The sequence below is a fragment of the Aureococcus anophagefferens genome (genome assembly GCF_000186865.1).
Source record: "Aureococcus anophagefferens unplaced genomic scaffold AURANscaffold_2, whole genome shotgun sequence".
NCBI lineage: Eukaryota > Pelagophyceae > Pelagomonadales > Pelagomonadaceae > Aureococcus > Aureococcus anophagefferens.
In genome coordinates, this window is record NW_008705562.1 from 568,729 (window position 1) to 583,842 (window position 15,114).

At 69.6% G+C, this 15,114-nt stretch overlaps 3 protein-coding genes across 3 annotated transcripts; 1 reads left to right on the forward strand and 2 right to left on the reverse strand.

Annotated features, from left to right (window-relative positions):
- Nucleotides 1-1,502: 1,502 nt before the first annotated feature.
- On the forward strand, nt 1,503-2,366 carry AURANDRAFT_61063 (hypothetical protein; the record flags this gene model as incomplete). The annotated part of the gene is made up of 1 exon (XM_009034718.1): nt 1,503-2,366. One exon carries the CDS (start codon nt 1,503-1,505, stop codon nt 2,364-2,366), a length of 864 nt encoding a protein of 287 aa, XP_009032966.1.
- A 1,047-nt stretch (nt 2,367-3,413) lies between these two features.
- AURANDRAFT_61064 (hypothetical protein) lies at nt 3,414-4,319 on the reverse strand (the record flags this gene model as incomplete). The annotated part of the gene is made up of 2 exons (XM_009035226.1): nt 3,414-4,000; nt 4,181-4,319. 2 exons carry the CDS (start codon nt 4,317-4,319, stop codon nt 3,414-3,416), a joined length of 726 nt encoding a protein of 241 aa, XP_009033474.1.
- A 6,024-nt stretch (nt 4,320-10,343) lies between these two features.
- On the reverse strand, nt 10,344-11,258 carry AURANDRAFT_20702 (hypothetical protein; the record flags this gene model as incomplete). The annotated part of the gene is made up of 2 exons (XM_009035225.1): nt 10,344-10,616; nt 10,665-11,258. Coding segments are annotated over 2 exons (867 nt in total), but the record flags the coding sequence as incomplete, so codon positions are not given.
- Between the last annotated feature and the right edge of the window lie 3,856 nt (nt 11,259-15,114).

The following is a 15,114-nucleotide window of genomic DNA, read 5'->3' on the forward strand; positions in this document are numbered from 1 at the left end:
TACGAGAGCGCCCAGATCGTCTTCGACCAGGGCGGCCAGGGCTCCTGAGCGGACCCCGCCGCGCGGCCGTGGAGGACGCGCGAGGGGGGCGCGGGCGTCTACGCATTATTATTTCGCAATTCATCTCAAAGTAAAGCTGGACCGGCAGGCGTCACGAACATGTACATGCCCAGCACTGGCGCGTCGAGCACGTCGTCGTCCGAATCGGAGAGTTCCTCGAGCTGGGGCACGTCGTCGTCGACGTCGGAATCACGATCGATGTCGAGCCAGTGACCAATCCCCGCGCCATTGTGTTCTCCTGGGTCGGGGTCGCGGAGCGTCCGCCAGAAGGAAAGGATCAGCCAGAAAACCTCCTTGGGCAGGTCGATTTTCGCCGTGCGCGCGCGAAGCGAAGTCCGCGGATCCTCCCCGACGGGCGGACGATACGGAAAGAGGCGCGCGAGAATCGGTAGCGGCGCGGGCAAGATCGTTCGAGCCCAAAACCGAGCATCAAAGAGGCTATCCGCGGCGCAAATTCGATCCATAGCTGGAAGCATGTTCTCCAGGATCGCAGACACGTCAGGCGGCTTCGCTCGCCCGTGTTCGCAGAGCACGCGGAGCGCGAGGAGGCTGCGGCGCGGGTACGTGCTGTAGGCCTCCCAGGAGCCCGCCGCACGGACTCCGGCGATGATACACATCGCCTCATGCTTCTTCTCACAACGACGCCCCTCATTCAACAGGGTAGTTTGGGGAGCGGGCATCCGCGCGTGATCATCGACAGTAAGACCACCGTGATCGCGAAGATCCATGTCCGCTCCACGACTGAGCAGGAGGTGCAGCGTGCTGACGTGCCCACAACAAGCGGCGGCCATGAGCGGCGTCCGGCCAAATTCGTCTCGGGAATTGACATCTGAGCCGGCGTCGATGAGCATGGCAATTATCTCGGAGTCAGTGGTCTGGAATATAAGGTAGCCGGTCCAAAGTAAAGAATAGACCGGGCATCTGGCATCGGCGCCACGCGCCAAAAGCAAGCGGACCATGTCGCGGAAGTGGAAACTGAGAGTTACGGCGTAGGCCAGAGGAGTGAGACCTGCGGCTCGCCCGCCGGGTGCTCCCTCGCCACTGTCAAAGGTTCTATTTACATCTTCCGCCGGGATCGCAGCTATAAATCGTTTTACGATTCTGCTTTGGCCCCGCTCACCTGCTTCACATAGCCACTTGGGAAAGCGCATCGAGAATCAAAATGCGGCGGCGCCGCCGAGCCGCGCGCGACCGCGCGCGACCGACGCGGTGAACGCTGCGGTGCTTCTCGAGCGCGCGCGGCCGCTGCGGAGCGGCGCGGTTGGCGGCTGTGCGCGCGTCGGGGCGGCGGAGTGCGTGCCGCAGCCGAGCCTCGAGCTCTCGACCCAGATTTGCCTCAGCGGCGATCGCAATGTCCGAGCCAATGATCGACCGGAGAGGGCAGCCGCACGATGGAGCCCGCCCGAGCGGGCTGAAATGCCGAAACGCGCGCCAAACCACCCATGCGGCCGCTCTGGCTCCTCGGCGCCTACCACAAGACGGGCTGCATCCTCGCCATCAAGCTGCTCAACCTGCTCTCCGGCGGCTACGTGCGCGTCCAGGGGCCGCTGCCCGCGCCGCTCCCGTCGCTCGACGCGCGGCCGTTCAGACATTATTGGTTCTCGCCCAACGCGAGCTCCCTGGCGACTTTACCGGATGACGTCGATTATCGTTTTGTCCACTTCGCGCGGGACCCGGCGGAGCTGGCCGTGTCCGCGTACCGCTACCACGGCGCGGCCGCCGCGGGCGAGCGGTGGCTCGACGTTCGCGCGGACGCGCGGCGCGCGCCGCCCCGCGACGCCTTCGAGCTCGCCCACGTGCGAGACGTGCCCGGGCGCCTCGCGGCCGCGGGGGAGCACCGGCTCGCGGCGGCCGTCGCGTCCGAGCTCCGGGCCGGCGCGACGTGGCGGCGGGTGCTCGCGGCGCGCGACCCGGCGGCCGGCGCGACCCTCGAGGCCTTCCGTGCCGCGGGCGAGATCGACAAGATGGTCGTCAACGCGGGGTTGCTGGCCGCGGACCCGCGCGCGCTCACGGTCCGCATGTCCGGCTTCCACCGAAACTTCGCGGCCGCGGCGGCCTGCGTCGTCGCCTTCCTCGCGCCCGTGCGCCCGGGCTTCGACGCCGAAGCCCACGCGAAACGCGCCGCACACCTCGACCCGACCGCGCCGACGCTGTCGAAGCGCGACGCGGCCCACGTCACGCGGGGCCGCCACAACGACACGGCGCTCGTCGCGGCGCTCCGGAGGCTCCCCCACATCGCGCGGGCCACGGCGGCCCTCGACGCCGCCACGGCCGCGGCGACCGCGCGGTGCCCGCTCGCCTCCTAGGTCGCCCGTTTACTCGTCCGCCTTCGCCGCGAGGAGCGCCGTGAGCGCGGCGTCGACGTCGTTGTTCGCCGCCGCGAGCGCGGCCTCCGCCGCCGCGGCGTCGAAGCCCATCTCGCGGAACTGGGCGAGGCGGCTGTCGACGAGCACGGACGGCGGGCTGCGCGGGCGTCGCGGCGTCGCGGGATCCGCCGCTCTCGCTTCGGGACGAGCGACGCCTCTCGCGGCGCCTCTCGCGGCGCCGGTGACATAGCACGTTGGTTCCGCGCCGGCGCGCGCGCGCCCGGCGAGACGCCCTCGCGAAAATTCGACTTGTGCTTCGAGGGCGACGCGGGCGCGAAGCGCTCGTTCCTCCGCGCTTTGCGTTCGGCCCCGTAGGGGTCCCGCGCCGTCGCGAGCATGTCGAAGGGGTCGTCGCTCTCCGTCGTCGGCACCTGCGCACGCGCGCAGTCGATGCTTCGCGCGCGCGACGGAGGCGTCGACGTCGGAGGCGCGGAGGCGTCGAGGCGTTCTTCCCGAAAAGCGCTCGATTTTTCGTCGGGCGCCGGCGGCGTCACGTAGGCCTTGGCGTCGGACTCCTTCCTGGCCTTCGACGAGGAAGATCCCATCTCCCGTGACACGCGACGTCGGCCAGGGCCCGCGCAAACGCGTCGTGATCCGCCCGGAGTCACACAGTCGTTTTGCCTCAAATCCGGGCCGTGGGCCGCTCGCGACGCCGTCCGGACGCCTGGCACGGCTCAACCCGCAACGATCCGCAACGACCGAGAGAAACGAAAGGATAATTAAGGTTAAATTGAGGAATTTCAGGCGCCGGCGGTGGGTCCGCGGCTCAGCGCGGTGCGTCGATCGGACCGACTGTTTCGGACGCAGCGCGGGCGCGGAGACAGGGGACAGACAGGGGGACGATGTTGGGGCGAGATCCGCAGCGAGAAGTTCGAGAGAAAACCCGCGGGAGGGGACGGCGGCCGGCGGGCGGTCGGGGGCTGCTGCGAGCCCGCGCCGGCCGGTGGCCCCCCGCCGCGGGGCGGGGCGGGTTCGAGCCGGAGCGCGTCAGTACGGGCTCAGGTCGCAGTCGTAGAGCTTCGTGTCGCCGACCTCGAGGAGGCCGCGGCAGGACGCGCAGTGCTGCCAGACGAGCACCTTGTAGCGCGGCGACTTGCAGACGAAGCCGAGCCCCGCGGAGCAGCCCACGATGACGAGCTTCCACGCGTCCATGAGCGACGCGGCGTCCGGCGCCCACGCGGTGGACACGACGGCGTCGACGAGGCACCAGAGCCCGGCGACGCTCAGGTAGTCGCCCACGGGCCGCCAGAGCGCGTCGGCGGCGGCGCGCGAGCTCCGGTTCGCGTCCGCGGCCGTCCGCTTGCTCCAGCACCGGGCGCCGCTCGACGCGCAGAGCGCGCTGTGGACGACCCAGTAGGCGACGTTGAACTCGCAGTTGCCCCGGAACTCGTCGCAGGTGCCGTCGCGCAGGCGCGCGTAGCGGTCGAGCACGAGCTTCCACGTGAAGAAGGAGATCGTCGCGAGCGCGAGCGACACCGTCGGGAGGATCGTCCGCCGGATCTCCGCGGGCGCCGTCGGCATGGCCGCGGGCAGCAGCGAGAAGATGCCCATGATGATGCAGACGAAGCCGAGGTCTGCGAGGGGGGGGCGGGGTCGCGGGGCGGCCCCGCGGCGCGGCCCCGCGCGGGGGGCGGGCCCGGACCGCGCGGCGCGCGCGGCGCGCGCGCGCGGGCCCGGGGACGCCGGCGCCGCGCAGTAGGCGTGCGTGCCGTGGGGCATGGTCAGGCTCAGCCAGAGGCCCGCCGTCGTGACACCGCAACCCAGGCTGTAGAGCAGCGACACGCGCTTGTGGCGCTCCGTCTTGAGCGTGTGCCACTTATAGGCGTTCTGCTCCGGGGCATCCTTCGTGCACCGGATGCGGAGCTTGCCGCTCGACAGCGTGCGCGCCCGCATGGCCGTGGTCAGCGGCCGCCCATGCGCTGCCCGCAGGCAGATGCGGGTGCTGTTCGGGATAACACGCTCGTGGCCACAACACCCGGCAGATCCTGGCCACCCAGCCCTTTTGGATCGGCCAAACATGCTGAAGCGCACGTGAAGTATTTGTATTTCTACACCAAACTACCGGATATATAGGTGGCCGAGATTTACGGACCTCTCATTTCAATAGTCCGTTCCAGAAGGGTACACGTGCAAAATGAGCGTTGCGTAATATTACTTGCACCCTCAATTGCAGCTTGGGGCAATTGCAGCTTGGGGCAACCGCAGCTTGGGGCAAGCAGCCTCACGCGTGAGATCCGCGCGGGGAATCGCAGGCCCGGCCGCGCCGCGCTGGCCCAGCTTCCGGCACGCGGCCGCGGCGCACGCCGTCGACCACGAGGATGTTTCAAGTTGCGCCGGCGCTAGGGACGGGTGATGCTCAGGTGTGATGCCCAGGTGTGTTGGTGTGATGCCCAGTGTGACCCTCGGTCCGCGTGTTTTCGGGTGTGATGCTCGGTGTCACAACGGTTTTGGCCTGGGCCGAGCGGCGAAGATTAAAGTGCAACCCGGAGTCAAACAAACGTGCAGGCTTGTTTCTGGCCACCCGATCGGACGTTGCTATTACTGCACCGATTTCCGATGCTATGGCCCGGCCCAGAGGCTGCGCCGGACGGCGTGCCGGCTTCCGGTCGCGCTCGTCGCGGCCCTGGCGTGGCGCCCGCGGCGTGCGGTGCGCGCTGGGCAGCCCTCGTCGGGCCGTGGGCGGCGGCGGCGGCGCGGGTCGGGCTGCCACGCGGTAGGCGTCTGGTCGAGGACTGGCGCCACTGCGGCGACGCGCGGTTGTTCCGACACGTTCTCCGGCGTCTATGCCGGCGGGGTTCTCGCGCGCGGGGGCGCGGGGCGGCCCAATGGCGATGACTTCTTTTTTTGAGAGTTTTAACGAATGCTCGCACCTGCTCATCGCGGTCGTCGCGCCGAGGTCCGATTTGAAGAACGATCGCCGCAGCTGCGACGCCTCGCGCGCCGCGTGCGGGGTGGCGTCCCCTGGCGGAAGGACTACCAGGTCGTCGCCACCGTCATCGTGACCGCCGCGCCGCGCGCCTCCCTGCCGCGGCAGTTGGAAATCCACTGGGACGTCGCCTACCGATGATGTAGTAGCCATCTAGTACAGACTACCTCGGGCGAGTGTGATGCCCACTTCTGGTGTGATGCCCAGGTGTGAGTGTGATGCTCGGTGGTGTGATGCTCAGTGTGGTGATGCCCACGCTTCACTCACTTACCAATCGTTGGCCGGAACGCAACATTAACTTATTGAACCTAGTAGTTTACTTTCGAAAAGTGGTTGGACGTCGTCGATGATGGCACGATCTCTGATGCTGGGTTTGGCATGTTCCAGGCCAGGGGGAGAGAAACTGAGCACACTTCGCAATGGCAATTCGGGGTCGAGCATCCCAAATCTTCAGCCCGCTCGTCTCGGGAACACGCAGAAGCCGAGATCATTTTCCCCTCTCTCTCCGCGCGCGCGAGGCGGTCCCCGCGGCGAGGTTCTGGGTGCTCGAAGGTACTATGCCAAGCGAACCCCTCTCTCGTCGCCCCGATTCCGGCCGGCAGCCGCGCGGGCATAGTACCTTCGGGCGCCCCAGACCCCAGACGCAGCCCCGCTCCGCCGACCAACCACATCGTCTCGAGCAAAAGACGACGTTTCAGCCGAGCGATACATTTCACTGCAACTTGGTCCGTCGATTAGTAAGTGTCACTAGCCGGCGCTCGCCGCCGGCGATCATCCGCCACGCGCCGCGGCCGGCCGGGCGCCGCGCCCCGAGGCTCGCGGTGATCTGAAAGCTCTTAAGGGCGCCCCCGGATCTCAGGGGAGCCGAGAGCTCCCGCCGGGGGCGCGCCGCGGCGGGGCCTCACGCGCCGGGGTGGAGCGGGTGCGCGCCGCCCGGCCGGTCGTTCGCGCGCGACGTGGGCTCCTTGGACTGCTTGTTGAAGTCCGGGTCCGCGAGGGTGTAGGCCTGCTTGGCCCGGGGCCGCGAGCCCGCGGCGCGCGCGAGGAGGACGAGGCGGCCCGCGCCGCCGACCTGGCCCGGCGGCACGTCGTGCTCGGGACCCGGCTCGGGCCGCTTCCGGACCGCGGGGCCGTCGCAGTCGCTCATGGTCTCCGGGTCGCCGTACAGGGACCCGTCGCGGCGCCGCTTCCGCGCGCCCTTGCGGAACCCCCAGAGCCGGAGCTCCGCGGCGAACTTGCGCCGCGCGCGCGCGAGGTCGTCGTCGTCGGTCGCCGGGTTCCCCGCGGCGCGGTCGAGCGTCCGGAAGAGCTTCTTGAGGTGCTCGAGGCCGTCGTCGCCGTCCTCCTCCGTGTCGAAGGTGCGCGACCCCAGGTTGTACTCGTAGCGCCGGTCCGCGGCCGCCTTCTCGCGGACGTACCGCTCCTCGAGGTCGGGGAAGCCGTCCTCGAAGACCGCGTGGATGAGGTTCACGGAGCCCCACCTAGGCGAGGGGTCGGGGGTGAGGAGGGGGCGGGGGCGGGGCGGGGGGGGGCATGCGCGACGGGGGGATGGGCGGCGCGCGCGGCCGGCGACGTCCGCGGAAATCCGCGGACCGCGGCGCCCGCGTCGCTCGCGCGCGGGGTTTTGGGGGGGGGATGGGCGCGGGGGGACGCACCGCGCGCGCCGCGTCTTCGGGCCGCGCGTCCGGGGCCGGTGCAGGAAGTCCTCGGGCCGCTTCAGGGACGAGGCGTCGGCGGCCGAATCCACGCCGCTCCAGACGGGCGTGACCGTGTTCGTCGCCTCCGCCGCGAGGGGGGGCGTCGTCGTGCGCGACGACGCCTGGGCGTCCGACGAGTCGGCCAGGGGATCAAGCGGGCTCATCGCCTTCGCGTCGCGACGCGGGGGCCGTGATTCGGCACGACTTCAGGTTATCGCGAACGCGTCGCAGCCGTCGTCGCAAACGAGTGGTTGTGTGGAAGCTGGCACAATGTTGCACCTGTTGGTTGCAGCTGACGCCGAAGACGGAAACGCACGCGTCGACGGGCTTCCCGACCACATAGAACAGACCGCGTCGACTCGACGCCCACCACCGCGCCGCGCCGGCCGCGCGGAACGCGCGAAGACGCCAGGAAAACAACAAGACGCGGCGCTACTCCTTACTCGCGGCCTGGGCCTGCTGGTACCAGGCCGCCCGCCGGAGGATGCAGTAGTGGCGCTTCGCCTTGCCGAGGCGCTCCGAGAGGCGGAAGTCCGCGCCGCCGTAGCCGCGCGCGGCGGACAGCTCCGCGACGATGGGCCGGCCGCCGGCCTCGAGTATGCCGTTGTCCGTGAGGTTCAGCTCGCGGAGGGCCTCGTTGTGCGTCAGCGCCGGCCGGAAGGCGAGGAGCGCGAGGGACACGAACTTGCCCCGCTCGCCGACGACCCAGGGCGCCGTGACGCCGCAGAGCTGGTTCCGCTGGAGATCCAGGCGCTGGAGCGTCGCGTTGACGCGGAGCGCGTCGCCGAGCGCCAGCACGCCGTCGGCGCTGTGGCTGCCCCAGCCCTGGGGCGACACGTCGCAGACCTCGTTCCGCGCGAGCTTGAGCTCCGTGAGCGCCGCGTTGCGCCGGAGGCCCTCGGAGAGCGCGCGGAGGCCCTGGGCCTCGACGTGGGACTCGCTCAGGTTGATGGACGTCAGGCCCGTGTTCTTCTTCAGCGCCTCGCCCAACGCCGCGAGGCCCGCGTTCGGCGGGAGCCGCGCGGCGCCCGCGTCGTCGTCGCGGCTCTCCCGCTTCGCCGTCAGCATGCCGAAGCCCGCGCGGTACGCGTAGGCCTCGGCGGACAGCGCCCCGGCGGACGCGTCCCGCGCCAGGGCGTGGGGCGCGCTCGCCGCCAGCTCCCGCACGCCGTCGGCGAAGTTGTTGCCGGACAGGTCTAAAGCCGCGAGGTGCACGTTGTCCGGCAAGCAGACGGCGAGCCGCGCGAGCATCGCGCCGTCTAAACCGCAGGTCCGCAGGTCCATCTTCACGAGCGTCGGCGCGATGACGTCACCGGCCGCGAGGGCCGCCGTCGCCGGGTCGACGACCGCGGCGATTAACGAGATGTCGCGGACGTTGATGTTGACTCTTCTCAAACTGAGGTCCGCGGCCGCGTCGCCGGCCGCGAGGCGGAAGCGGCGGCACGCGCGCTGCACGCGGCCGGCGGGCGACGCTAACGCCGCGGCGCGCTCCGCCGACGTGACCATGTGGAGCACGACGTCGACCATGCCCAGCGGCGCGACGTAGGCCTCCTGGTGGACGTCGTCGAGCGACGGCCAGCCCGCGTAGTCGCCCGCCCTGATCTTCGCCGCGGACGCGCGCTGCGACGCGCTCGGGGCCGCCCCGGGCCGCGTCGCGCCCGGCGCCTCGAGGGCGACCCAGCGCCGCCGGCGCGCCTTGTCCGCGACGGGCTTGAGGGGCAGGAGCGCGACGCCGAGGCACGCGTCGCCGCGCTGTCCCGGCTTCTTCGGCGTGCCCGGCTTCTTCGGCGTGCCCGCTTCCTCCGCCGGGGGCGCCGCGTTCCAGCAGGCGACCTCTAGTTGGAGGTCGTCCGTGACCTCGTCGGCCTCGGGCAGCTCGACGAGGAACCTGGCAGGAAAAGAGAGCGAAATTCCCAACTTTGGAGACTGCTATCTCGGTCATTTTCCACTCGTTTCGGCTAATTTTTGGACGAGCGATCATCTCGGAGCGTTCTCGAAGCGTGGATGCTTTTTCCGAAACGGGCGCGCGCGGAACACTCACGTTGAAGCGAACTTGAATCACTCTTTTCCCGCCCTGACGAGGAACGTCTCCTGGAACTGGGGCCGCCGCGACGGCGGCGCGGTCCGCGTCCGCGCGCTGTGGACGAGCTGGCTCGGCCCGCCGACGGTCTTGATGGAGACCCAGACGTCGGGCACGGGCGACACTTCCGCGCTCGCCGCGGACGCGGTTTCGCCCCCGTTCGACGCGTCGTCCGCCGCGGGTCGCGCGAGGCCCGTCGGCGTGCCCGGTCTTTTCGAACCGGACGGCGTGCCCGCGCGCTGGCGGCTGCCCGGGCGCGCCGCGTTCTCCCGGTCCTCGAGCAGGTCCGGCCGCCGGCCGAGGTTCCGCGCGCGGACGATAGCGACGCGGATCTCGTTCGGGTCCGCCTCCGGAAACACGTCCTCGTCGAGGAAGTAGTCCGGCGCGAGGGCCGGGTCGTGCACGAGGACGCAGGCGACCTTGATCTGCGACGCCTTGTCGTCGCCGGCGACGCGGTTCGCCTCGGGCACGGCCAAAGTGACCCACGACCACGCCGGCGTCGGCACTCGTCGCGCGGCGTCCGCGAAGCCCTCGGCGTCGCGGTCGCCGCGGAAGGCGTCGCGCGCGTCGAGGACGGCTCTGAGCGGGATCTTCGCCGCGCCGAGCAGCGGCTGCGCGCCGTCGCCGCCGGCGACCTGGCGGTCGCGGACTTCTACGGTGACCTCCGGTTCCACCTCGCCTCTTTCAATGTCGTGCTCGTCGACGTCGAGGTCCAGGCGCTCGAACCAGGACGGGTAGAACGTGCCCTCCGTCGTCCGCGTCGCCTTCGCCACGAGCTCGCCGTCGCCGTAGGCTATTGAAGCCGTCGCGAAGACGCGCGCGCGCGCCTCGTCGTCGGACTTGGCCGCGGCCGGCGGCTTCGAGAACAGCGCCTGCTTCAGGGACGACGCGGCGGAGGCCGCCGGCGCCGCGCGCTTGATCTCCTCCGTCGACGCCTTGAGGTTGCGCGCGCGCCCCAGGAAGACGAGGAGCCGGTTCCCGCGCCGCGCGGGCCAGTCGACGGCGCCGTCGAGCAGGTCCGGCTCGAGGCCCGGGTTGTGGCGCCAGCGGAAGAGCAGCTCGACCTGGCCCTTGGGCGCGTGGGCCACGGGCGCGTTGTCGACGGCGCCGGGCTGCTTGAGCGGGTCGGGCCGCGCGTCCGCGTCCGCCTCGGCCTTGAGCGCGTACCACGATCGGAAGGGCCGCCGGTCCACGAGGCTCGACGCGAGGCGCTCGAGCTTGACGCCGCCCATGAAGTCGTTGGCGCTGCGGTCGTCGTGGTCGAAGACGCGGACCCAGAGCGCGTAGTCGTCGCCCGGTTCGACCTCGAACGCGAAGACGCCCTTCCACTTGGGCTCGAGCGTCTTGGGCCTCACGGCCGTCCGCGCCTCGCCCGGCCCGACGTTGACGACGGCGTAGGGGTCGCTGGAGCCGCCCTTGGAGAAGCGGCTCCGGTCCATGATCTCGAGGGACTTGCCGCGGTAGACGGCGACCTGGAGCTCGTTGGGCTGCTTCTCGGGCACGTCTGGGTCGCCCTCTTTAAAGGGGTCGAAGACGAGCGCCGGGTCGTGCCTCCAGCACAGGACCAGCTCGACGTCGCCGGAGCTCCCGCCGAGCTTGTACCATCTGCGCACGCGGTAGCCGTCGTGGACCTCGCGGAGGTCGACGTCGGCCGAGCCCATGAAGTCGTTGCCGCTGAGCTCGTCCCAGTCCTCGAGGACGACCGTGAGGACGCCCGGCGGCGCGTCGTCGTAGTCGAGCTCGTAGGGGCACTGGAACCGCGCGCGGAACAACGGGTTCACGGTCTTCCGGCGCACGTCGGTCTTGAACGAAAACTCGGGCGCGTTCGCGAGGGTCACGGTGGCGACGGGGTCGCTGCTGCCGCCCTTGGATAAGATATTCCTGTCCATGATCGGCAAATGCCGCGCGCGGACGACGGCGATGCACAGCTCGTTGCGGGGCTTGCCCGGGTGCGCGTCGGTGCCTTCCCACGGGTCGAACGCGAGCTCGGGGTTGTGGATCCACTTGAGCACGAGCTCGATGGACCCGGAGACGGCGTCCTTGGGCCGGTCCGGGTCCGTTTGTAGTTTGAACCACTTGCGGCCCCGGAAGTGGGTCACGTCCCGCAGGTCGACGTCGAAGACGCCCATGGAGTCGGGCGCGGACGCGTCGTCGTAGTCCTCGCACCGCGCCCGCAGCACGGGGTGCTCGACCTCCGTGGCCTCGATGGGGAGGCGGAACTCCTCGTGCCACTGGGGCGCGAGCGTGTTGTTCTTGTAGGTCGACGTCGCGGCCGCGTCCGTGCCCGGCACGGTGAAGACGACGCGCGGGTCCGACGTGCCGCCCTTCGAGAGCAGGTTCCGGTCCTTGGCGATCAAGCCCTTGCCGCGCACGAGGGCGACCAGAAGCTCGTTGCAGTCCTTGGAGACGCGGTCCTGGACGACGGAGCCCAGCACCTGTGTGCAAATCAACCCGTGAGCTGGGACGTCGGGGCCAAACTTCAGAATTCTCTAGCTCGGTCAAATCGAAGTCGATTCGGCTGATTTTTGGACGAATCGATTGCTCTCAGCGAGTTCTCGAAGCACGGCGGAAGTGATCGTGTCAAAACATTCGAATACGCGCACATTGAAGTCGGGTTGAAGATTTGATTTGCACACAGCCCAGCACGTTGAGCAGCCGCACGGACTGCGCGGCCTTCTTGAGCCGCTGGAGGCCCGTGGGCTTCGCGGGCGCCGCGGGCCCCGCGCTTCCGAAGGCGCTGAGCACGCGCGCGGACTGGGCCTGCTTCTTGAGCACGCCGAGCTTCGACGGCGGCGGCGCCGCGGCGGCCGCCTCGGGCGACGCCTCCGCCTCGCGCGCGGCCTCCGCCTCGCGCGCGGCCTCCGCCTCGCGCGCGGCCTCGACGGCGTCGGGGTCTTCGGTGAACTCGAAGGGCTCGTAGAAGTATTTCGGGTTGTGGCGCCATCTGAAGACGAGCTCGAGGGCGCCGGAGACCGTGTCCTTGGGCTTCTTCGGGTTCGGTTTCAGTTCGAACCAGCCCCGGTGGATCTGCCGATCGATGAATCGGGACACGTCGACGTCGACCTCGCCCATGTGGTCCGCGGCGCTCAGCAGGTCGTAGTCCTCGCATTTGGCGCGCAGCACGGGCGCCTCGTTGGGCGTGCAGAGCACGGCGAAGGTCTCGTTCCACACGGGGTTGAGCGTCTTCTTCTTCGTCGTCGTCGAGTTGAGCGTCTCCGCGTTGCCGACGATCTCGACCTTGACGCGCGGGTCGCTGGACCCGCCCTTGGAGAACATGTTCTTGTCGCGGATGGCGAGGTCGCGGCCCCGGGCGACGGCGACGAGGAGCTCGTTGGGCTCGCGCTCCGGGTCGTCCGCCGCGTCCAAAAAGGGCTCGAACGCGAGGTCCGCGTTGTGGCGCCAGAGCAGGACGAGCTCGAGCGCGCCGGACACCGCGTCCTTCGGGCGCTTCGGGTCCGCGCCCAGCGGGTACCAGCCGCGCGCGCGCCGGTGGCCCAGGCGGCTCAGCGGCACGTCGACGACGCCCATGGAGTCCGGCGAGCTCAGGTCGTCGTAGTCCTGGCAGAGGCACGCGAGCGTCGGCGCGGTGACCTCGCCGGGCGTGAGCGGGATCGCGAAGGTCTCGTTCCAGAGCGGCGCGAGCGTGTTGTTCTTGTAGGTCGACTTCCGGGTCGTGACCTTGGCGTCCGTGCCGGGGACGGCGAAGACGACCTGCGGGTCCGACGTGCCGCCCTTCGAGAACATGTTTTTGTCTTTGATGACGAGGTCGCGGCCGCGGATGAGAGCGACGAGCAGCTCGTTGGGCGCCTTGTCCAGCACGTCGGCCTCGTCGAGGAACCTGCGCGCGAAAGGCGGGGTGAGCATCGCTCGCCTCTCGTACTACGCTCGTCGGACGCCGGGTTCCACGGCTCGAAGGCCAGGGCCTCGTTGTGGACCCACCGGATCCAAAGCTCGATGGCGCCGGAGACCTTATCCTTGGGCCGCTTCGGGTCGACCTTCAAGTCGTGCCATTTGCGCTCCGTCTTCCGCGACGCGCCCAGCGCTTTGAGGTCGACCTCGAAGACGCCCATGGAGTCCGCGGCGCTCAGGTCGTCGTAGTCCTCGCAGAGGACCGCGAGCGTGGGCTGGTTGTTGACCTCGCCCGCCGTGAGCGGGAACACGAACTCCTCGTTCCAGCAGGGCGTGAGCGTCTTGCGCTTCACCGTGGACGTCGCTTTGGCGTCGCTCCCGGGGATCGTGAACTGGACGCGCGGGTCGCTCGAGCCGCCCTTGCTGAACGTGTTCTTATCCTTGATGACGAGGCCGCGGCCGCGGCCGAGCGCGACGTGGAGCTCGTTCGGCGCCTTCTGCTCCGCCGTGTGGCCCGGCAGCTCGAGGAACCTGCGCGCGAAAGACGGGTGAGTTGCGGATATCAAAACGTTTCGGACGCCGGGTTGAAGAACGGCTCGAAGGCGAGGGCCGGATTGTGGCGCCAGAAGATGACGAGCTCGATGGCGCCGGAGACCTTATCTTTCGATGACGGGTCCTCCTTGAGCGTGTACCTGCGCGTGAATCGGCCGGTGGGCCGGGACGTCGAGGCCGAACGTCGGAACTCTCCGGTTCGGTCCAACGTCGAGCGCGCGCGGCGCGGTCGCGCGGCGCGGCGGCGGCGCGCGCGTCGAAGTCGCGCCGAAGGTTCGAGTTCCGCCTGCGTACGTACCACTTCCGCTTCCGCTTGTTCTCCTTGCCCCGGAGCTTCACGTCGAAGATGCCCATGCTGTCCGGCGCGGAGCCGACGTCGTAGTCCTCGCAGCGCACGTGCAGCGTCGGCGCCTCGAGCTCGTCCGCGCCGAGCTCGAACGAGAACGTCTCGCCGTAGACGGGATTCAGGTTCTTCTTCTTCACCGTCGACTGGCACTTGAGGTCCGGCCGGTCCTTGATGGAGAAGACGCAGCGCGGGTCGCTGCTGCCGCCCTTCGTGAAGACCGACGTGTCCCGGATCGCCAGGTCGCGGCCGGCGCAGAGGCCGATGAGCAGCTCGTTCGGCGGCTTGTCCGGCGGGAAGACGTCGAGCCACGGCTCGAAGGGCTCGTCGCCGGCCGGCGGCGGCGGCGCGTCGGTCATCGGTGCTGCGCTTAGGGCTGCGTTCTATGCGCGCAGGCTGCTGCAACAAAATGCGCTGGGTAGCAGCCCATCGTGTTTCAAAGAGGCGCTGGGCAGCCTCCAAGATGAAGTTCACATGCAGTTCAACATGCGTAGGGGTACTCGCGACGATGTTACGCGCCCGAGCTACTGCGGTCCGACGGCGCGATCGACGACGGTCGACGCGAGGGCGTGGTGGCCCGGGCGCCCCGGGCGGTGCCGCGCGTCGCCGCCGCCGAGCGACGGGCCGAGCGCGGGCGTCCGGAGCTCGCGGTCGCGGGCGAACTCGTGGCCGAGCTCGTCGGCCTGGCGCTCGGACTCCGTCTTCTCGAGGTGCGTCTTGCCGTACTTGGCCTCGAATTCGCCGACCGCGCTCGCCTCGTCGACGGCGATCTCGAACTCGGCCATGCCCCGGAGGTAGTCGCCGTGGAACGTGAAGGTGTAGATGGCGTACATGTCCACGGACTTGACGCCCGCGTCGGGGCTGTGGAGGACGAGCTGGCGGGGCGCGAACTCGTCGACGCGCGTCTCGAGGCCCTTCAGCGGGATCGCCTCGAGACAGAGCGCGTCGCGCTTCGCGGTGCCGTCCTCGAGGGTCGGGAAGACGAAGCAGTAGGTGCCCTTGACGAGCACGACCTTCAGGCTCTGGATGTCGCGCGGCGCGAAGCAGCGGCAGCAGTCCTGGTCGCGCGAGACGTAGCACTTGCCCTCGAACGCGCCGCCCTTCGTGCCGCGGACGTGCTCGTAGGTGCCGAAGCGCGCGTTGTCGCGGAAGCTGCTGAAGAGGCTCCGCATGGACGCCCGGAGGGACCGCGACGACTTCCCCGAGATCTGGCGGCCCCGCACGGAATTCGTCGAGCTCTG